This window comes from Lissotriton vulgaris, chromosome 6 (assembly GCF_964263255.1).
Source record: "Lissotriton vulgaris chromosome 6, aLisVul1.2, whole genome shotgun sequence".
Classification (NCBI taxonomy): domain Eukaryota; kingdom Metazoa; phylum Chordata; class Amphibia; order Caudata; family Salamandridae; genus Lissotriton; species Lissotriton vulgaris.
Genome location: NC_141694.1, coordinates 495,544,430 through 495,567,638, shown reverse-complemented (window position 1 = coordinate 495,567,638; position 23,209 = coordinate 495,544,430). Strand labels below are relative to the sequence as shown.

The 23,209-nt window shown below is 44.2% G+C and overlaps 1 protein-coding gene across 1 annotated transcript in view; it reads right to left on the bottom strand.

Moving 5' to 3' along the window:
• Positions 1-23,209, bottom strand: part of DDX43 (DEAD-box helicase 43) — a 995,487-nt gene that overhangs the window by 591,762 nt on the left and 380,516 nt on the right. Inside the window, exon 11 of the mRNA XM_086925221.1 lies at positions 4,656-4,743. Coding sequence (XP_086781347.1) covers positions 4,656-4,743 — 88 coding nt within the window. The remainder of the gene's footprint in view (positions 1-4,655; positions 4,744-23,209) is intronic.

Genomic DNA, 23,209 nt, shown 5'->3' with positions numbered 1-23,209 from the left:
GTCACCATATCAGCTTCCAGCTCACGGATTCTATTTTCAGCTTCAGTAATTTTATTACTCGCCTCCCTCATGTCTGTGCGAATTGCAGATATCTCATCTTTAGTAGACTTCGTGCACTTCCGCTAGTTTTACTAAGATGGTCTGCATGGTAGTGTTGATGTCTTGCTTGGGTTTGAATGGTGAGTCTGGTGATGGCGGGTCAGATTTCACTCTTTTTAGGTTCGCCTTAGAGTCTTTCTCTGCCATATTGGCACAGATCCTTCCTTTGTACTTTGAGTCTTTAAGTACAAGTGATATTGCAGGTCGTTTGGCAAGTGCACGATCCATTAAAAAAATTAAAACTGGTAAGGCCCCGAACCAGACGGGTATAATACATCCTTTTAGAAGTCCTTCGAGGAACACATTTGTAAACCTCTACTACTCCTGTACCAACAATTTGCAACGTCTGGCCGAATAACTGGGGCACCTTCGGAAGCTATATTCACAGTCATCCCAAAAGAAAGGAAAGATGATTCATTGACAAAAAACTATAGACCAATTTCGCTAATAAATCTTGATTGCAAATTATACGCGATGATTTTATCTTCCAGATTACAATATATATCGCTAAACTCATCCACCCCTCTCAAACAGGATTTCTAAAAAACAGGTTCTCCAGTGATAATACAAGATATTTGCCATGCACTAGAGAAAGCGAAATTACTAAACTCTTCGACGGTCGCAATAACGCTTGACGCTGAAAAAGCGTTTGATAAAGTCGACTGGACATTCCTAGAGGCGTCACTTAGGAAATATAATCTAGGAGAGAACATGATCAAGATCATCATGGCACTATAACATGAACCAAGAGCTCGAGTGAGAGCACGAGGAATGCTTTCAGAATTCTTCCAGTTAAAACAGGACACCAGGCAAGGCTGCCCATTATCACCCTCCTTATTCTTACTAGCGATGGAACCTCTCCTCCAACATCTACAGGCCAATCAGGAGATCGAAGGCATAGATTTTGGAAAGAACACATTCAAGGTCGCAGCATACGTAGACGACTTTCTAGTTGTGACCAAAGATGCAGCAAACGCCATACCGGACCTCATGAAGTCGATCCAAGCTTATGCAGAGGTTTCAGGGTATACTCTCAATAGGGATAAAAATGAAGTTAAATTACTCAATCTAAGTGGCTCCAGGGAAATCTTGGGCGAGTATGGACTGTCATGGCAACCTGGACCAATAAAGTATCTAGGACTGGAATTCACAAACGACCTCATCTCCACTCTAGAGGTTAACAAATCCATCATCTTAAAAGAAAATCACATATCTTTTAGAAGGATGGTCTCCAAAATTCTTATCGTGGTGGGGAAGGGTCGAAACGGTTAAAATGATGATCGCTCCTCTCATAAACAATCTAGTTAGTATGCTCCCCATTAAGCTATCGGATACATTTTTAAATAAGGTGGATAAGGCTATTAGCAACTTCCTATGGCAAGGGAAAAGAGCGAGGATCTCCACAAGTAAATTAAGGCTCAGGAAGAACATGGGAGGAGTTGGCCTTTCTTATTACAGAAATTATCAAATAGCATTTCTCTGCAAACAGGGAGCGCATTGGTTCATAGATAACCCTAAGTACAAACCAAAATGGGTAGATGTGGAATTAGAGCTCAATAAAGGAATCCCCCTCCAAGCGATTATGACTATGCAGACAAATAAAATGTCACAATCTAAATACATCACTGCAAATACAAAAATAGCCCTAAAACTTCTGGAGACTGTCCTCAACAAAAATGGGTGCCTTAAATGTACAGACTATCTGGAACAATCCTGTGATAAAAATAAATAAAGAAACTGTACTCTGGAAAAATTGGTAACACAAAGGGATCACCTTCCTTAAAGAACTATACAATGAGACTGGTCCTATTCCATTCTCCACAATTAAAAAAGATAAGGGTTTAACAGAGTTAGATTGTTATGACTTCCTGAAATTGAAAGTCCAGATCTCGAAACTTTCCTCTAATTTTGACCCCCCCTCACTCCCCTCAAAACTCACCCAATTACTAGGAGCATGCAACACAGTCTCAAGGATTTACAAACTTCTGATCCGAGAGCGATGCAAACAACACTTGAATAATGTGGTAAAGTGGGAAGCAGAACCAAACAGCAAAACAATTATACTGGACTGGAAGTAAATACACACAATGCCCTTCAAACACAAAATCTTCCCTACTCTCTCACAAACAAAATATATGATCATAAACAGGTCATACTGGAACCCTGAAAGTCTATTTAGATTAAATCTAATCTAATCCCCACTCTGCTGGAATTGCAACGCCCACACAGGTGACTTATCTCACATGCTTCTGTTATGCCCAATCCTAGAAAAGTTTTGGAATCAAATTTTCAAATACATTTCACTGACTTTTAACATCCACCTGGTTAAAGAACTAGCTTATATTTTGGCTTGCTTTTAGGACCCTGATTTGACAGGGGAGGATGAACGCTTTCTGCTTGAGTTAATGTTAACACTTTGCGTGTAAAATAGTTCTTGGTAATTGGAAGAGCTTTGGGAAAATCACATTCAAGAAATGGCAAGAATGGTTAATTTTTTTAAGAGGAGCAGATAATATTGTCTTAAATTCCTCCCCCTGGAAACCCAGACACAGGAAACTATGGAAGGCGCTTGACGCTAACCCTAAGGTTTTTAAACCCCCTTGAGCTGCTAGACCAAAATGATCACGCTCCATATCACCTTACACCCCTCACTGCCCTTGGAGACCTCCCACTGGAACTAATTGAAGGCTTCCCTCCCCTTTTTGATTTGACTTTAATTCACTACCTCTAGTTCTTTGGCACCGAGCTCTAGCCTCTCTCCTCTCAATTTCTCCTCCTTCTGTACCTCTTTGCTCTCCGCTTTCCTTCTCTTTTTTCTAATCTTATTCTGCGGGCCTTGTATTGTTCAGAATTCGACCCTTGCTGGAAATTCAGGGATAATATGCTGTTTATGACGACCGGTCTCATTCAGTTTGTACCCCAGCGAAACATCACCGAGGAAAGTACAACTCAGCATATAGACCTGACACGGACCTGCCAAGTTCATTCAGTGTACATACTATCTCATCAAAGTATTCGGTAATTAAGGCCCTCTGTGTGCCTGGTCGCTGAATCAATTTCTTGTGTCCCTTTACATTTAGAAGATTGTAATATGCTGTCCACCACTTGTTGTCTTCTAGTATTGGTTACATGAAAGACGTGATGTACACACAATACTTTGCCCGTTCTTTTGTGTATTTTGTGTTGTAAGCAAAATCAATAAAGTTTCCATGAATAAAAAAAACAAAAAAAATTCATCCTTATCCTTTTATTCAATTTTGCTCATTTTGGTCTAGTTTTGATTGTTTGACAACACAATTGCCCTGGTGCTGCTACAATTCTTCACTCTCATCTCTAAGAGAAAGGCCTATCACTTTTGTGACATTGATACCAAAGACAAACCCAAGATTTCTTAATGAAACAGTGTTTACCTAAGACCACACTGGATTACTGAGGTAGAGAGAGTGCAATTGTTGTTTTCCCCAAGATAATAAATTAAGGCCTCAAAGGCAGGTAAAACAGCAACAGTTCAGAGTGTATATATGCACAGTGATGGTGGCTTACCGTTTATGAGGTATGTATGCGATACAAGCATACAAAGCTTTATACTGAAAAACAGCCATGGCAACATTTTTCCAGGGTTGGAAACTAAATCGCAGAGATACTCACATTGACTAGGAAACAGCCAATGCCGATGGTTAGGGGGGCATACTACAGCGCACCAGTTTATGTGTTCTTTGGCTGGAGTAGGATTTTCTGCATCTTACCATGGAGTCAAAGAAAACACAAGATGTGCAAGGATTGCCCCTGAAACACAACATTCAGGACTGAGATTAAAGACTACTTCAGGTTGTGTTGAATGGAGCAGGGAATCTTATGTTGAGTACAATGCATTTTTTTTTCTAACTGAATAAGACTTCTGGGTAATCTCATGCTTAAATGAATACAATAGTAAGCATTCATGTAAAACACTCAATTGATTGACAATCCATTAAATGAAACACGTTTGACGGAATTGAGACTATTTTATTTACTAAAATGGAAGAACACTCAATAAGTAAAGAACCAGCTTTCTAATGATCAACCTGGTCAGTTGAAGAGCACTTTTAGGAAGTACTACATTAACTGCTGCTAGCATCATCAAAAATACCTCCATGTGTATCAGTTAGACAAAGGGTAGGGTTTTAACTTTCAATAAATGCAATACACAAATACATGCAGGTGTTCTTATTTATATAGAATATATATATATATATATATATATATATATATATATATATATATATATATATATATATATACACACATATACATATACATATATATATATATATATATATATATTCTTATATTTATCAATTCATTTCGCATAAGGTAACCAAAGACAATGGCTTAAATAGGTTTGTATTTTTTGAAAATAAGCCAATAATTAAAGGTGACATGTTAATCTGCAGACAGAGAATGTCAGTACAAAAAAACACTGATTATGTTTGTTAGGTACGTCTACACATAACTATTTTACAATCCTATCAGAAACATTGGTGCTTAAAGTCATATTTACGTGATTTTAAACGTACCGCTAAATCCAGCGTTCCAACATAGACCATCATTGGATTTTTCAAATAAGATTTTGCAAGTCGCCGAACACCGTCTGGCCAGGTAGCACTATCATTAAATGAAAGAAAATAGGTAATTTTTTTTTATAATACATATGGATCTTAACAAATTGCAAAAAGAGTATGACCAGTGGTATTAACCCCTTGGCTGCTGCCGTCGGCCAACGGTCGTCGCGTGCACGACCTTGGTAGTGCTGCGCACGTCTGTTGGTAGACGCTGCCCCACCCATTTTTCGAACGTTCAGCACTGGAGCTGAACGTTCGACGCAGTCAAGAGGTTAACCTTTGAAGGTCATGTTCGTATCCAAAAAATAAACACTAATACAAGTGAATGAGATTACTATTCTTTAATATAGCTACTAACATTTATTATGGATGCTTTACTGTATATGTTGTTCTATATTTCACTACTATATATTTCACACGGTGGGGAAGCAGCTTCTCACAAGCATTTGTATTTCATGGCTGTCAGGTGCGACTCATTACAGCTTGTAGCATTTTCAGCGCTCCCAATTACTTATAGACGATTGGCTGGTTGGCGTTTGCTACCGTGCTGTCCTGAATGACAGATTTTCCACGAGATCTGGACAACGGTAGCAGGTTTTAGGAGCCTAAGCACGCAGAGACCCTAGTGCCCCAACTCTTAGGCTTAGGATTGATCTCCTTTGAAAATGTCCAAGAAGAATTACTTAAACAGTTCAGCCCGCTATAAAGATGCAACTCTGAAAATTCAGTTTGTCATACGCTGGTCATAAACTCAAGAACCAAAGATTTCTGGAAATAAGTTTTCATGATGATTTCAAGATGATTTCACTTATTTAGGAAGAACTGGTCAAGTATCCAGTATACTCTCTTGAGGCATGAGCCGGGAGACTTACTTTGTGCTGGATATCTTCTCAACTTTTTAACTCCTTTTAACACTGGCAATTTGATTTCACTGATTGTATTGAATTTGATGCACTACAGAACTGCATGGGTGGAATCTGTGTGCGGCATGCATAGTCATAGCCTGCTGGCCCTTGCTACGTTACAGGAGGGTGGGACACAGCCTATGGGCATGCGGTTCCTGCTAGTCAAAGCAGGACTGCCATTGCGAGGTTAGCGGGCTAGTTGTTTCTGCCACGCTACAAATGAAAGCGCGGACGTGCCTTTGGCACACCAAAGATGCGCCTAAGCAAGCCCGCCTGCGCCCATCCCGGCTCAGCGCCAACCCCCTCCCTGTAGCAAGTCAAAAAATGCCCCTTTTTAAGGTACTCCAGACCCTACTTCCTTGCCCTGAATCCTGACAGAGCGGGCATTAAAAGTAAGGGCCTTATATTCAACACTAAACCTACCACCCTCCCAGATACCTGTCCTAACTGCCATAGCCCCCTACCTCTAGTTTTATACCACGGAGATAGACCCACTAAGTCATCTGAAGGGACAGGTACTGTGAAGCCCAAGGAACACTTGTTAAAATGTCTATTGGTTAATGCCAGATTCTTGGTAAAGCACAGTTTTGAGTGTGCCAGGCTTCTGGTAGAACAAGACATGAAGCAAAAAAAACAGAAGAAGGACCATGAGAACACTAGTTATGGGGGGGAAATCCAATCCAGGGAAAATACAAAAGAGAACACGAGGGAGATCCCCCACTAAAACTTTTTATGAATGGGTAATCACTCCACCTCTAAAAATGTCACCCACTAAACAGTGTTGGAAGATATTCATATATAGAGATCTAATGAAACAGAATAGTAGAGCCCTAATAAACCCAGAAAATATAAAGACAAAAATTAGATGAAAGTTTATACATGGTAATTAGATTGATGCTGTGAGAAAAAAAACCTAGACGTAGATGAACAGGGAACGTGGAACAGGTATGAGAGAAATTCAGAAGATGGAATAAAAATGTCAGCACCAGGGCATCAAAATACCTTGAGAATATTAAAAAACTGGCTGTTTATGGAGGCAGAAACTAGAATCCAAGCCATATCTAGATGAACTCTATTAAAAAGATACCTATCTCCCCGTCACTCATTTAAGGGCACCCTACTGTATAGACCACCAGGGCCCAGATATTATTTTCTAACCTCGATCCTAATTCTGCTAGAAGGGCTCTGTTCCGATTCATTTACCATTCTGGGGGACTTTAATTTCCACCTGAAAACCCTCATTGACCCAGATACTAGAGCCCTATTAGATGTGATGGGTAGTGCCGATCTTGCTCAACAAGTGAAAGAGCCCACCGCACCTCAGGACACACCCTGGATGGTGTTGTTTCCAATCATCCTCAACTAACCTACAGTGAATGGTGCCTCTCATCTGGACAAACCATGCAGCAATTCAGTTTGAATTGACCATTCCTACTTATCACAAACCAGAGGGCGCCAAAAATCAGATAGAGATGAGGGCCTGGAATAGAATGAAAGGGACCGAACTAAAAGATTTGCTTATACCACCAAATGTCCACTGACTGCAGAAGTGGAAGATGCCACTAGATGGTACAATCACTGGGTAGAGACAGCCTGCAAGAAGCTAGCCCCGGTAAAACTCCTGTATCCCATACGATCCCAACCAACAGCACCTTGGTACACAGAGGAACTTAGGAAGCAAAAACGTTTTGCAAACAGCTAGAACGAAACTAGAGGAAAAAATACACAGAAGGAGAGAAAGAAATTTATAAAGAAAACTTTACAGTCTACAAACAATCAGTATGTAATGCAAAAATGTTTTTCTTTATACACCGAATCAACTTAGCCAAAAAATCCTCTAAAGAACGTTTTAAAACAGTATCTATGCTGGCCTCCCCAAGTCCACCTAAGATCGAGTCAAGCCAAGAATTAAGCAAAGAAATTGCCACGTTTTTTCAGAATAAGGTGGAAGCTATTTTCTCAACCTTCAACAAATCACCGCGGGGAGAGACAGAAACCCCTATGGTGGGAGCCAAGCAAGCAACTGGCGTCCCTCCTACCATCCATAAATTTGTCCCACTTTCTGCAAAGGAAACAAAACTGTTTCTTGCCTTAACCAGATCAGGCTCTCCCTACGATCCCTGCCCAGTATCAGTGGTTAAATCAGCTCCGGAACCCATCGCAATTTCACTCACCTCCTTGTTTAAAGCCATGTGTGAATCAAGAGACTTCCCCAAAACTTGGAAGATGGCCTCAATACTTCCACTATTGAAAAAACATAACCTGGATCCTAGGGACCCAAATAATTTTCAGCCAATTTCTGGCCTTCTGCTGCCAGTAAAGTTGGTAGAGAAAGCAATGAACTCCCAGCTGAGTCCCTTTATTCATGAGAATCCGCTGTTGAATCCCACTCAGCATTGGTTTAGAGAAGGGCACAGTATAGAGTCAGCCCTCATAAAAACAAATGAAGAATTTAGGGAAGCTCTGGATCGGGGAGGTGAGGCTGCACTAATCATGTTGGATCTCTCTGCAACTTTTGACACGGCCGATGGAACGTTTGTCGGAGGGTGGGTTCCAGGGCATGGCATGAAAGTTGATAAACAAATAGTGTCTGTGGGCAAATTATACTTCAAACCATTTTTTCTACCTTGTGGAGTGCCCTAGGGGTCATCCCTCAATTCTACCCTTTTTAATGTGTACATAGCAGCCCTGGCTCCCCCATTAGATTATTTGGCTTTAGTCCTACCGCATACGTGGACGATACACAAATTGTTGTGTTGCTGCTGCCAGGACAAGAATCAGGGAACAGCAAGATTGGTTACACTGTTGAGGCTCAGGAGGAAGAGCGGAAGGGGGTGGGGAGGAGGGGGGGGGGGGGTTGAGAGAATTACCTGCCATCTCCGTGATTTGAGTGTGCAGTGTAGAACTGCGTAATGTCATTGCTATCTCAGGCCTAATAAACACTCCAGCTGTAATAGGGCCCTGGCTTCACCTCCTGGTTGCAAGTCGGGCTGTGCTTTACGGCAGGCATGGAGGGAGGGATGCTCTCTGCTGCAGCTCCAGCCTCGTACAGAGCCCCTGCTATTACTTGTGAGCGAGAGGCGCTGAGGTGGTGGTATTATTAGTGGTATTGGTATTATTGGGGGTGGTATTGGTGGTGGTGGTGGTATTGGTGGTGGTGGCAAAGGTGGTGGTGGTATTGGTGGTGGTTGTGGTGTTGGTATTGGTGATGGTATTGGTGGTGGCGGTATTGGTTGTGGTGGTATTGGTGGTGGTGGTGGCATTGGTGGTAATTAGTAGAAACTATGGAGATCCACATGATGTGTGCATGATAAAGGCGGGTGCGCCTGTAGTCATTTGCGGACAAGGTTGGAAGCCACTAGAACCGTTTAGATGATGGAGTGAATCGCCATAGTTTCTACTTAATTATTATTATTATTATTATTATTATTATTATGTTTCTTATACAGCGCCTGAATCGACCCCCGAAGGGGTATCTCCGCGCTTGCCTTGGGAACCCGTCCTGGCTTTTCCCTGTGAGATAGCCCCTACAAGGCATCCCCAAGGTGAAAGCCAGGCATCCCGCCGCGGGGGGGGCCTTGTGGAGATTAAGCAAGCTTAATGCCCAGAGTTGCAGAGTGTGAACCCATGATTAGGTCAGGCACCGAAGCGAGAATTATCGAGTCCATGGACATTTGAGCTCAAGACCCTGCCGCGTCGGGATTGAACCCTGGTCCCGGGTCTGACCTCTGCTTCAGGGTCTGCCTGCTCTAACCAGTGAGCCACACTTCTCCACTTTCACCGGCTCTCCGCAGCCCGACGCCATCTGGCGTCCCAAACTGCCTCCCCTGCAGACACTAGACTCACACACACTCAGCCTTTTGGGCATAACACACCCACCTGCTGCAACGGCTTACCCGCCTCGGCCAGTCCTATTGATGCCACATCTCACGACTCCGCACCAGCCCGCGGCCCACACGCTCCACCTGCATCGTCTTCTCAACGCAGCATTATCCAGTACTTTTCGCCGACTGAGTTCAACCCCAACTGTCCATCACTTTGTATTCACTGCACACCCCAGACCCGATTGGAATTATCACAGGTTACATGGGGCCTGCTATCCTCATGCATGCTAAGTCCTGCTTAACGTGCAGCTCACTGGCATTGTAAAATAAAAAAAAATATTGCAGCTTTTATTAAAAAAATGGGAGATACCTTGCTACTGTATTGGAAAGACTGGAAGGGCTGGGACAGTTTTTAACAAGAGGAACCAGGAGCTATATTTGAGCAGGTCCTGCACATGTGCTCCAAGGCAGTAATAGCGAATACAGTGTGCAGTGCGCAGTGCCTATGGGTAGGAAAGACGGGTCTTTTCTAAAAAGTGCCCTCACACACCCCGAGGGATGTCATGCTTTATCATAGGGCCTTGCTCCTAGTCGGGCCGGCTCTTTGGCGGAGATCTTTTGGATGAAGCCGTAGGGTGAGTGCGGGTATGTGGGCTTTGTAGTGCAGTGAGTAAGTGGGATAATGTAGGTCTAGGGCCGTCCTCGCTAAATGTATTTATTCTCCTTGGGCACTGGCCTAATAAGGAATCTGCCACACCTTGATATAATCTTCCTATAGGGCTAGTGCGGTGCATGGGATCGACATGTTTCATGCCAGATAGCCCCCAACGGGTCTGGCGGCACTTCATCAGGACACAAAAATGAAGAATGGGTACTTGTAGCACTACCGCAAGTCTGGTTCTGTGAATTCCAAGCTAGTAACCAGATAGAACGCCCCGGGTTGAGTGCTCCTGAGATGAAAGACCTAGGGGGAAAGGGAGGGAAATAAAGCAGAGAGAAGCAAGGTTGTATTGTTATAAATCCATGACATAGTGTGCAATCTTTATGCTTCAAGTGACTGGAGTTTAAAATCTAGTGGGCGCATCAGTATAGAAAGCTGTGGTTAGGTGATACTATCAGGGCTCGAAGTGATCTGAGACACACATGTGACTGGGTTGGAGGTAGCAGTGTCAACCTAGGGTGAGTAGTTCTAACAGTAGCGAAATCTCCATCGATGTGAGAACATAATCAAGAGCAATGTCCCCTGCACGGTATAGATTAGGTTAAAACATGCTTTTATAGTTGTTCATAGAAGGCCCACTCAGGCATGTAAATTAAAATAAACAAAATTAAACTTAGCAAATACACTGACTCAGGCATGCATATGACATATACGTCGTGATGTTGCTTTTCCAGAAAAATGGGTGAGTCTTACTAGACGAAAGGGAATCCTTTCGCCCTCCACAGTTGGCTTCCCATGGCATATGTTCTGACACCCTAGGGGAGTGTTGGCAATGTACAAAAAGTGAAAAATAAGGAGGTGCAACTGATATTGTCGTGGGTTACCAAGTTTTTGGCCAAGGACTCACTCTTGGGTGTCCGGGCTTGTGCTGACGGGGATGTCAGAGCACCTTCTTGCTCTGATGCTAAAAATAAATTACAAACCAACAGGTATAAGGTGCTTGTCTTACCAGGGACTTCAAGCGGCTTTTACCAAGTGCAAACACGAACATCTATACTTACGCTGGGAGGCAGTGCGACTAGCGGCTGTCCTACCCGTGCTCCAGGCCCCGTGGTACTTGCTTCCGGGATGTCTGTATTTGTGTAAATTACGTGGTACAGAAAGGCGTGGATGACTAGACCGCAAACCGATGCGGCCATCTGGGGGGGGGGGGGGGGGGAGGGGGGGGTGTTGGGGAGGGGTTATTTTATTGAAGCAAACACGGTCCCTGGGCACATTGCACTGCAAAAGAACGGGACACGTGTGAGAGTGAGGGTCCTAATTAGGACACTGTGAGGACAGTTATATGGAGTATGTCCATCATGTGTATCATCCATCATAGTGGACTTCTGAAGTTGCTTAGACGTGTCTTCCCCTGGGTGCCAACGGATTGCAGGAAAACCTTAGTCCAGTCACTACTGATGAGTAGGCTGGACTACGGTAATTCTCTGTTTGTAGGTATGGCGGATTATCTCTTTTCTAAATTACAGCTGGTTCAGAACGCCGCTGCCAAAGCCATCTGCAACAAAAGAAAATTTGATTCAGCTAAAAGTTGCATGCGTGAACTTCATTGGCTCCCAATGCGGCAACGAGCCATCTTTAAGCTGTTGTGCATTTCTTATAAGGTACTCCACGGCACAGGCCCCACCATCCTACATGACAGGGTCAGATTTCATAAACCTTCTAGACACCTACGATCTATGACGTTAGGAAGAGCAGTCATCACCCGAGCTCGTTCTGTCAGGATGGGAGAGCGGGCCTTCTCTCACATTGCGGCAACAAAGTGGAACGAGCTACCCCCTACAATTAGAACAAATGACTGCTTTGTCTCATTTAAGAAACAACTGAAAACATTCCTCTTCCCCAGGTCAGATCAATAATTTTCAAACAGAGCCGATGCCAAATCACTTGCAATGTTCTTCAGCGCCGTGATGTCCTCTCAGGATGAATGTTTGCGCTTTACAAATAAATAAATACAAATACAAAATAAATACAAATAAAGGCAAGCATATAGGGCAATAATCACAAAAGGGGGCTGCCATTGAAAACTTTATTGACTGCCAGATGTCAATAAAATGGAATAGGCATTGGTATATGGAATTAGAAAAACGTCATACTGATGCCTGGGGTTGTAGCCCTCTCAAGTGTGGATCGTCGAGGGGGTGGCTATTCTGATCGTTACGACTGTATTGGTCGAGGCAGAGTAGCTTATGGTAGCATCTGCTCATGGGCAGGAGGGAGGTGGTAAGAAGGGTGGTAATGCCTATCTAAGGAAGGTGGTCTTTGTGTTAGTTTCTTTGCACCTTATGTTGCATCTGAGCCCTGTCAATCTTATTTTTACTGGGCATGTCATCATGCCTATGTATGGTAGTTGAAAGGGACACGTTATAAGGTAGACACAATTGCATGTGTTACAGTTGGTGTGTTTAGTCTGGTACCACGTCAAGGTATTGGTTTACGTGATGTTCTTCGTAGCCTGTGAGAGTGGGAAGACCACACACTGTCCACAGGGGTAGTGTCCCACTACTGGAGGTAGATTCCACAGGGTATTTTATGGTGGAGGAGGGGTCTTCTTTGGTCTTGTGTTTATCAGGAGGTCTTTTAGATTTGCTGTACTCTTAAACGCAAATCCCGGTGTATTAAGGGTGTGATCACATATACTGAGAAATCTCCAGTGCTTTCTGATGACCAGTCTGATCAAATTCGATTCAGGTGTAAAGGTAGTAAGACATGTTATTTGATCAGTGTCCGCTCCGGGTTGTGTCTCGAGGAGTGCTTCTCTGTTGGTGTTGTGTGCTCTTTTCTGAGCAATTATTATCTTAGTAGCAGGATATTTTGTCTTTGGACCAGGTGGTTTGTCAGTTCTGATCCCTGAGATTTAAAGTCCTCCAGATTACTGCAATTGCGTCTGAATCGCAAAAACTCCCCCTTCCACCCCAAGGCCTTTCTCCTTAGGGGCTTTCGGGTGGAAGCTACTGAAGAGTAGTGGGCTGTGGCTATCAGTAGGCATTTTGAAGTTCATGGTGTTTAGTTTGTTGTTATTTAGACACATCATTAGGTCCAGGAAAGGCAATTCGTGGTTCGAGGTGTTGGCCGTAAACCTGAGGTAAGGGTTAAGGCTGTTTACCCACGTGAGAAATGCGAGAGAATTAGATTTTCATCACCCTTCCAGAACACCAGTATATCATCAATGTAGTGACGCCACATGGATACATTATCCTTGTAGGGGTTGGTTTCGATGAGAACATGTCTCGCCTCAAAGTCTGACATGTAAAGACAAGCCAGACTAGGGGCAGAGGTGCTGCCCATCAAAGTCCCCTGGGTCTGATGGTAAATCTGGTCCTCAAATTGGAAAAAGTTCGCATTCAGGGCAATGTGTGCGCATTCCATAATAAAGCTTATTGGGTTGTGATGTCCATGTGGAGTTGCGTAAGATTTCATCAATTACCTGCGGTGTGGTTACTGAGGAAAATTCATGGAGAGAGCTTCAACTTCGAGAGTTATTAGGATGTCAGGTTGTGTGCCTTCTAAGTTTGTGGTCTCTATCAGATTCAGGACTTCCCTGGTGACCTGAAGAAAGGTTGGCGTGATTTTGACCGAACGTTGGAAAAAAGGGTCACAGAATTTAGAGAGAGGTTTCAAGACTGACCCTATGGCTGCACCCCCTTGTGTATTTTGGGAAGTGTTTAAAAATAGGGTAGTCTTGGATTGTTGTGGATTAGGAATTCCGCCTCATTTTTAGTAATACATCCTTGGTTGTATTGGTGGTGGTATTGGCTGTGGTGATAGTATTTGTGGTGGTAGTGGTAGTAGTGGTTGCGCGCTTGCTCAGGCTCAACCTAAAAAGGAAGGTTTAGGCCTGGCAAAAGGTTTATTACACCAGGTCAGAATGGCAGGGTAAAACTGCACACATAGGCTGCAATAGCATGGATGAGGCATAATTAAAAGGGCTACTTAAGTGGTTGGTGCAATCATTGCTGCAGGCCAACTAGTAGCATTTATTTTACATGCCCTGGGTCCATGCAGTACCAGTGTACTAGGGGCTTACACCCAAATGGCACATTTAATTTAATAGTAAGCAAATGTTACCATGTTTACAAGAGGGAGCACAAGCACTTTAGCAAAGGTTAGCCTAAGGCCAACAAAAACTAACTCAGCAAAAACAAGAGAATGGAAAGCAAAGCGTTGGAGGAAAACCACGTCAAGGATGTCAGGTCCAGCACACACTTTTATGGTGCAAGTACTATGACAGTGAAAGTTGTAATGTGAGTTAGTTGTGACTTACTGGTAAGGTATTACAAGGCAAGTGGTTCTTGGTATGTAGAGGCAAAATAGTACAGGTGGATGTGGAAGGCTGGGATGTGCGTTTAACACATGGAATATATATATCTGTGGGTAGCTTGACATGGGAAATTTCTCGGGTGTGTCCACAAATGCCAGACAAGCATTCAGTGCATTGCGAACAAGAATCACATCATCCGTCCCACAAAAACTGTGCCAAATGCATCCACACAAATCATAGGAATGCCTATCTCTTTGTGAGATATTCTTGTGTTTCCATTAATGCTACAATCTAGTGCCCATTAGTCATGTGGCCCATCTACTAACTGATTCTTCTTTGCCTGGGAAGGTCTGCTTTCCAGCCGGTCTCTCTGCAATGGTAAACAATTCCTCTAAGTACTTCTTTGCCGTGAACTCTTCCTGTAAATGTATGAGAGCCAGCCTTCTGCTCCTCATCAATCTTCTGCCTTGTCTTATTTGAAAGGCAGACTCATTTCTTTATAGTTATCTTTGAGGAAAATCCAGACTGTTACACTTTAGCTACAAATTGTTATCTTTTCCAGGACAGTAGTACTCAATGCAAATACCACTGAATCAGTCATTCACCCAAATAGCCAAATATTACTTGTTGAATCTTGTTTTCGTATACTCTGCAATCAAAGGGCCTAGTTGTGGAACTCACAAGGAGAACAGTATAAGACAATGTGTCCTGCCAGGAATGTTTCAGAAAAGGGGGGTGGTGATGAACAGAGTGTCTGAATTAAGCAGACCCATCTTACCCAGTCCAAAGATCAGGGCTTGATCCATCACCGTTTTTTAGCTCACTGCACCATCCCAGCTCAGAACTTGGCTATATGCAAATTAGTCTGACCCTGGCCCAGTGCATCATGGGAACAGAGCAGACCAAACTACCAAGCCAATTCTGATACTGGGAAGGAAACAAGCTACCGGGGACCGGTTTCTGGCATTTCAGCGTCTTCGGCCCGGCTTGCTTGAATCCTGATGGTGCAATGAGCAAGGGACTCACATCTGAGTATACCCTTCCACGCTTATGGTGGACATAAATGATTCAGAAAAGGGGGTGGTGATGAACAGAGTGTCTGAATTAAGCAGACCACTCTTACCCAGTCCAAAGATCAGGGCTTGATCCATCACCGTTTTTTAGCTCACTGCACCATCCCAGCTCAGAACTTGGCTTTATGCAAATTAGTCTGACCCTGGCCCAGTGCATCATGGGAACAGGGCAGACCAAACTACCAAGCCAATTCTTATACTGGGAAGGAAACAAGCTACCGGGGACCGGTTTCTGGCATTTCAGCCGTCTTCGGGCCGGCTTGCTTGAATCCTGATGGTGCAATGAGCAAGGGACTCACATCTGAGTATACCCTTCTACGCTTATGGTGGACAAAAATGATTCAGAAAAGGGGGTGGTGATGAACAGAGTGTCTGAATTAAGCAGACCACTCTTACCCAGTCCAAAGATCAGGGCTTGATCCATCACCGTTTTTTAGCTCACTGCACCATCCCAGCTCAGAACTTGGCTATATGCAAATTAGTCTGACCCTGGCCCAGTGCATCATGGGGACAGGGCAGACCAAACTACCAAGCCAATTCTTATACTGGGAAGGAAACAAGCTACCGGGGACCGGTTTCTGGCATTTCAGCCGTCTTCGGCCCGGCTTGCTTGAATCCTGATGGTGCAATGAGCAAGGGACTCACATCTGAGTATACCCTTCCACGCTTATGGTGGACAAAAATGATTCAGAAAAGGGGGTGGTGATGAACAGAGTGTCTGAATTAAGCAGACCACCCTTACCCAGTCCAAAGATCAGGGCTTGATCCATCACCGTTTTTTAGCTCACTGCACCATCCCAGCTCAGAACTTGGCTATATGCAAATTAGTCTGACCCTGGCCCAGTGCATCATAAGGAACAGGGCAGACCAAACTACCAAGCCAATTCTTATACTGGGAAGGAAACAAGCTACCGGGGACCGGTTTCTGGCATTTCAGCCGTCTTCGGCCCGGCTTGCTTGAATCCTGATGGTGCAATGAGCAAGGGACTCACATCTGAGTATACCCTTCCACGCTTAGGATTCAAGCAAGCCGGGCCGAAGACGGCTGAAATGCCAGAAACCGGTCCCCGGTAGCTTGTTTCATTTCTGGTGAAGAATTGGCTTGGTAGTTTAGTCTGCCCTGTTCCCATGATGCACTGGGCCAGGGACAGACTGATTTACATATAGCCAGGTTCTGAGCTGGGATGGGGCAGTGAGATAAATAACGGTGATGGATCAAGCCCTGATCTTTGGACTGGGTAAGAGTGGTCTGCTTAGTTCAGACACTGTTCATCACCACCCCCTTTTCTGAATCGTTTTTGGCCACTATAGGTGTGGCAGGGTATACTCAGACATGAGTCCCTTTCTCACTGCTCCATCAGGATTCAAGCAAGCCGGGCCGAAGACGGCTGAAATGCCAGAAACCGGTCCCCGGTAGCTTGTTTCCTTTCTGGTGAAGAATTGGCTTGGTAGTTTAGTCTGCCCTGTTCCCATGATGCACTGGGCCAGGGACAGACTGATTTGCATATAGCCAGGTTCTGAGCTGGGATGGGGCAGTGAGATAAATAACGGTGATGGATCAAGCCCTGATGTTTGGACTGGGTAAGAGTGGTCTGCTTAATTCAGACACTCTTTCATCACCACCCCCTTTTCTGAATCTGCCAGGAATGTAACATTTTCTTTGACCTCCTAAATTTGTGCAAACACTTAACAAAATTGAAGTGTCATATCACAAAGGCATATGGAATAACAGTGGTTGCAGTTATGACATTTTTTTTGTTGTAATAACATTCCACACTTCTCCTATCAGTTCTCTTTAGGACCTCTGCTGTGTGGGCTGCCGTGCAACGCGTCAATCATCGGAGTACCGAAACTGGGCTTTTGCGACCTCACGTCCGTGCATTCATCACACGCCCATTTCCTGGAACGTGATGTGAGACGCGAGACGTTGACTGGCAGGAGGTTGCACCACCTCAACTCCGTCAGTGCAGCTAATGGGGAAACTGAGAATTTCACCCAAGGGAGCTCCCACCATGCTGGGGTCGGCCGTTGTCTGACGCCCAGCAGAGAGCACGTGCCAGTTGTTGGGGGCCTATGAGAAAGGGGGGGGGGTGGCGGAAGGCACCATATCAAACCAGGGAGGTGTAGGGGCTAAAAGTCCCCGATCTAAGACAGGACAACTCCCCCTTCCCCGCTACCATCCCCGTGCCAGAGCTTACCGCATGAAATTATCAGCAGCCTAAGACTAGCAGGCTCAGTAAGGGGCTAGTCTGCATGTAAGGCGCTGATACAGATAGGAGGTCTAAAGTTGGTGACATCCTGCCACCCTGGAAGCCCGTAAAAGGGTAAAGGTGCAACACAGAAGGAGGAAATTGGAAGAAAAAAATAATATTGAAGAGGCTAGAGGTGCCTCCAATGCTCCAGTCTGAATCACGGTCAGCCAGCCATCCCACAGCAGAGGTAAGCGCTTTAACTTTTTCATGACAGATTACTATTGATATTTTAAAAGCCATCAACCATTAGTTACGCCAGGTATCAGTCTGAAAGTGCAAGGGGCAAGATAGTGGAGTCATTTATTGGCCGTAAAGAAGCTGAATACCCATTTCCTTGACTTAATCTGCCCCACACCCTCACCTCAATTAACTCTACAATCATACAGGACACAGAAGGAGACACCGAAAGATGGCACAGAGGAAGCCAAAAAAAAGTAAAGCACGAAAAGACCATCCAACGCTGATCAATGAGTCCACAGTCTAAAACGAGTCCTTAGTGGAGAGTATGCAAAGAGAAACTTAAAGAAAGAAAACTTTAACCAACATAACGCAACTCAGTATGAGGGGGGCACTAGTGTCAAAATCAATAAAGGACTTTGTGGGCAAGCATTTTAAGAGGATGCATACGCTCATGAGAACTCAAGTCCCTAACCAAGAACAGCTAAATGAACTAGAGGTTAATGAACATTGTGCCATAAATCTGTACAAATTATTTCTTAACCAAAGTAACCTAAGCCGAATTGATCCCATTTTGGAACCAAGGTGTTGCTCATCTCCACGGATATGTTCTATGACCGGTGCTGAAGAATCAGAATATGAGGGCAATGCTTCAAACGAACTGAAGCGGGATAAGAGAGAACACATGGACTGGGCTACAAGGTCTAAGTTCGATTAGAGCACGGGACATTCTGTGAATCAAGGAATCAAGAGTTGGTGCGCAATAGCACAATGGGCGTAGATATACCTGCAACACCTTCGGCCTCAATGTTAGACATAATGTTGATGCTGCAGAACACCTTGCAAGGACTGCTAGAAGTCACAATGTTAAATAATAACATTCTAAATACCCATGAAATCCAATAAAAAAAATTGTAGGAGAATTACAGGGGATCAGGGGCCTAATGCCATCAGTTGTTAGACCGGTGCCCGATACCTCTATTCGAGGCAGTGCTGGGGAAACCGAACAAGCGAATAACCTGAAAGACGTTTATATCTCTAGATGCCCAATGCGGATTAGGAGACGGGGAGATGGCTATAACCTTGGGAATAATTTAAGAAGGCTAAAGCAACAACAGGAAAAACAAAAGGAAGGCGTAAGGGGTCCGTGCCTCGAGCAACACGACAAGAGAAAGGAACACCCTTAAAAAGTAGGAGGGAAAGGAGGAATTTAGAGAGCTCATCAAATGGCATCTGCTGAATTTGGGCAGAAAAAGGCACAACAAAAAACCACCACTAAGGTTTATATGGAGGATAAAACAATGAAAATACGGGAAAATCCCTAGGAATCGAGCCGAGGGAGGAAGAACACCAAATATAATAACCAGAAAGAAGAATAAGCTGGGAAGAGAAAACTTGGTGACAGAAGCAATAGAAGCCAGTGGTAAATTGCGGCTATTCTTTGAGGCCTCCGAAATAGAGAGGGGGAGGAAAAAGATCACACTGTTAAATCGTTCCCAGCTTTTATGCTCATTTTCAAAATGCCCAAGCCTGCGAGAAATTGGGACAAAGGGATCTGAGGCAGGTAGGATTTAGCTACAATAACAAGGGCAAGGAAATAACTACAGTCGAAATCTACTCAGGGCAGGTAAAGGCGACAATCCTAAAAGCCGAAAAGGAGATATTAAAAGAAGGGATAAGGATAATGCCAGAAGTAGAATTGGAGGGGAAAACCAGCAAGGTAGTGCCTTTTCAAAATGTCATGCAGACTCAGGGAAAAGGCAAGTAAGACTGAAAGCCGGGGCATGCGGGGAAAGAGTAAACATCAACATAGAGGTTGAGAACCCAGAGCCTAGTAACAGCTGAGGTAACTGGAGCCCAGAAAATAGCTATCTAGGCACACCCCAGTGGAATTAGGAGGAGTCTGGTTGCCTCAGCGATATCAATTAGGGAAATGGGTTGTCGCATATCTTGAAAATGAGATGATGGAATATAAATGGGATTGGAGGGCAAACAAAAGTTGAAAGTATAAATTGTCTAGCACAGTGTGCCGAGATAATTTGTTTGCAGGAAACATGGCTATGCGACAATACCCCCGTAATTGAAGGCTTTCTTCAACTTCATAAGCCTGCTAAAAAAAAATTGGCTGACAGTCCAAGGGGATCATGACACTTACCTCAAGCAGGATTGCGAGAAAAGTAAAGCTAATTAATACTTCATGCAAATGGCTGTTGGTTTGGAAGGTATCCCTATTGGTTACAGAAATGAAGAATGACCACTTTGTACTCGTGACTGTTTAAATACAATGGGGTTCTGAAGAGGAGTACGAGGTGGAAATGGGGCTTTTCAAGGACGGCATTAATGTTTTGGGTGAAAAGTATGAAAATGATCTGATGGTCATAATGAGAGACTTTAACCATAAATTAAATCCTAAAAAACTAAATCCCTGGTTCAAAGAAATATTGAGCTCATACGATATAAGGTCAGCTGGCTTCCCCATTTGCACTCCGGCAGACAAGATGAAGCACTTGGGAAATTCTTGGGATCAAAGGGGTTATTTAGCTTGAATGGCAGGATGGAACCAGACTGCCCAGCTAAACAAACCTTAAGGACAGGTACCCAATACTGCCCCATTGACTAGGTGTTAATACACGCCTGGAACCATGCCTTAGTAAAAGGGTTCCTGGTATTCGGGTGTAAAGACAGTGATCATAATGCCCTGAACTGTGAATTAAGGGGGGTGATAAGTCACAGCAAAATAGTCCATCTCCAACAAATGGTATACCCTAAAAGCCAGACTACAACACTAACAGATGAATATTTCGAGAAACTGGTAAGTTTTCAACATAAATTAAATATGGAATGTGCTAAGGATCAGAACGTAGCATGGTTTGTGGAAAAATAGAACAGGTTGTGCAATGTCGTAGAGTAGATTGAAAAAGTAAGACACGCATTTACAATGCAACGGTCTTGCCTTTGCAAAAGTTAGAGCTATTGGCATTGTAAATGACAAACTTTTTTATTTATGTGTTGGTTTTGAAAACAGATAAATAAATGGCATTGTCATTTACAATGCCAATAGCTTAATCTCTCGCAAATGCGAGACCTATTGCATTTGCAATGCAATAGGTCGCGTATTTATGCTGGCTCCAGGGTTAGTACCTTCTGTGGAGACCTGGATCCTTATGAGGCCTCTGAGAACCTTATGAATTCATCAAGAAACATGGGTCAAAGCTGAGAGGATTAAAGCTTCAAATATAACTGAATGATGGCATGCAAGACTCCACAGAAGGGAATTTGGCTAAATCGCGGAATACTGGAACTGGGCCACAACAAAAACATGAAAAAGAAGCATTTGCAATACAATAGGTCTCGCATTAATGACGTTTGAGCTATTGGTATTGCTAAATATTGCAACACCAATTCCAACAAAAGTCTATAAATTGTACACCAAAAAAATGTGTATTTATTTTTGTAGCAATGGTGGCATGCTGTGCTTTAGATGAATAGGTTTAAAAGTAAAGTGCGCCATACTGCAATACTAAATGGCTTGAAGAGGTGTTATATTAAAAACTCTGTTATTTTAAATAAAACAGTTAGTGTTAAGGATGCACAGTGTTTTACAAAACGACCCCTGGCACCTAGAGTGGAAGTTTCAGCCCCAACTTGGAGGAAGGCCAGATCCCGAAGTAAACAATTCACTTTCTATTAACGTTTTCAATATAAGCTGGCGGGATTCATGGGTGTGGGACTTGGGTAATATTTGTGAAGTTAGAGCAGGAAACACACTTCTGTTTTATAAACGCTTTCTAATCTATGGTATGCTTTAGGAGTTTTATGTGTGGCTGTAGAGTATCCCCCTAGTCCGCCGCCCTTCCCCCAAAAATATATTTCTGTGAAAACTCAGAGTATGTGTTGCTTCGGAGGGTGCCTAGAGTTCAAACGCTCACGCTGTACAACACGAGGCGCATGAGCCCTGACAAGCCGCGCCAGTGAGGGTCAGAGCCAGTAGCCTGATATAAAATTATGGGGCCCCTCTGCAGACGGTAACGAGGGCCCCTGAATCCCCCACTCTCACAGATATTTATCAGCCTTGAGCTGAGCCTTCTGAAGGACTGGGGCCCCCGGCACCTCAGGGCCCCTACATCTGCCCGACCCTGGACACAGGAAGCCTGTATTTCCGCTTATCCGGGCTAGAAGATTCGGGGGCCGGCTCACTTAAAGCGTGGGGTGGAAGGGGATGCATGTCCAGGCATATGGGCCAGAGAGCAGGAACATGGGGTCTCTTAGGTGGGGGATGGGGGCGGAGCGCTCGGATTCAGCTTCTGTGTGAGCCTAGACTAGAAGGTAGTAAAGAGCCCTCCACCCGCAAAAACAAATGCATATGCCCACGAATGGAGAGTAACGTGTGAAAAACTCACACAGAGGGGCTGTGTGCCCGGTGACCCCTTTAGCACACACAAGTAGTGAAAGCAGAGATTTCCACCAACCAGGGCATTCGAGCAAGTCGATTACTTTTTAGGTGGATTCAAGGAAAATGCAGAGATTTACAGTGAAGAGAGGTAATAGCTGATTTGGGCTGAACAACTGCCCCATGCTGTGTATGCGGTGAGCGGAAAGACCATGTGACTGACACTTGAACAAGCCAATTGATGAAAACTGCATTGGCAAAGTCAGCAAGTCTGGCTGTAGCAAACCATCCTTAATTTATTTTTATATTTTATTATAAACATGTCACAAAACTAAAGGGAAGAAAAACGCATGCTACTGCCTTAACCAACGGGGCCATATGCAAGCAATACATATTTTTATATTTAAAAAAATATATCACAATTGCATACAATTTTAATAGAATAACACGGGTGCTTCCTAAACACCCATTTTAGTTTTAATGCACATCATAAGAATAAATGTCTCCTACTGGGGGCAGGCTTACCATGGTGCCATGAGTTCAAGCTGCGAGAGACCCGGCAAAGGCCGTGTTACAGACCCATTTCCATGCACTGAATGGGGAGCCATGTGCTGTGCCAGTCAGTCACACGCCAGCCATTCACCGCTCGGGCTTTGTGTGTTCTTCAGCCTGTCGTTCCTACCCCGCCCGCTCAGTGCTCACCTTCGAAAGCCTTCCGGGTAGCTGCTACTCCCACCGCTTACTACAACAAGCATTGCGGCACCTGTGCTCCACATCCGGGCAGGGGAGGAGACAGAGGGGGTGGTGGGAGGGGAGGGGGCGTGAGGGCTGCTCGTGCATGCGCTGTCCCTGGATCTGCGGCTCGTGCCCAGTGGCGGCGAGGCAGACTTTAAATGCCCGCCGTAC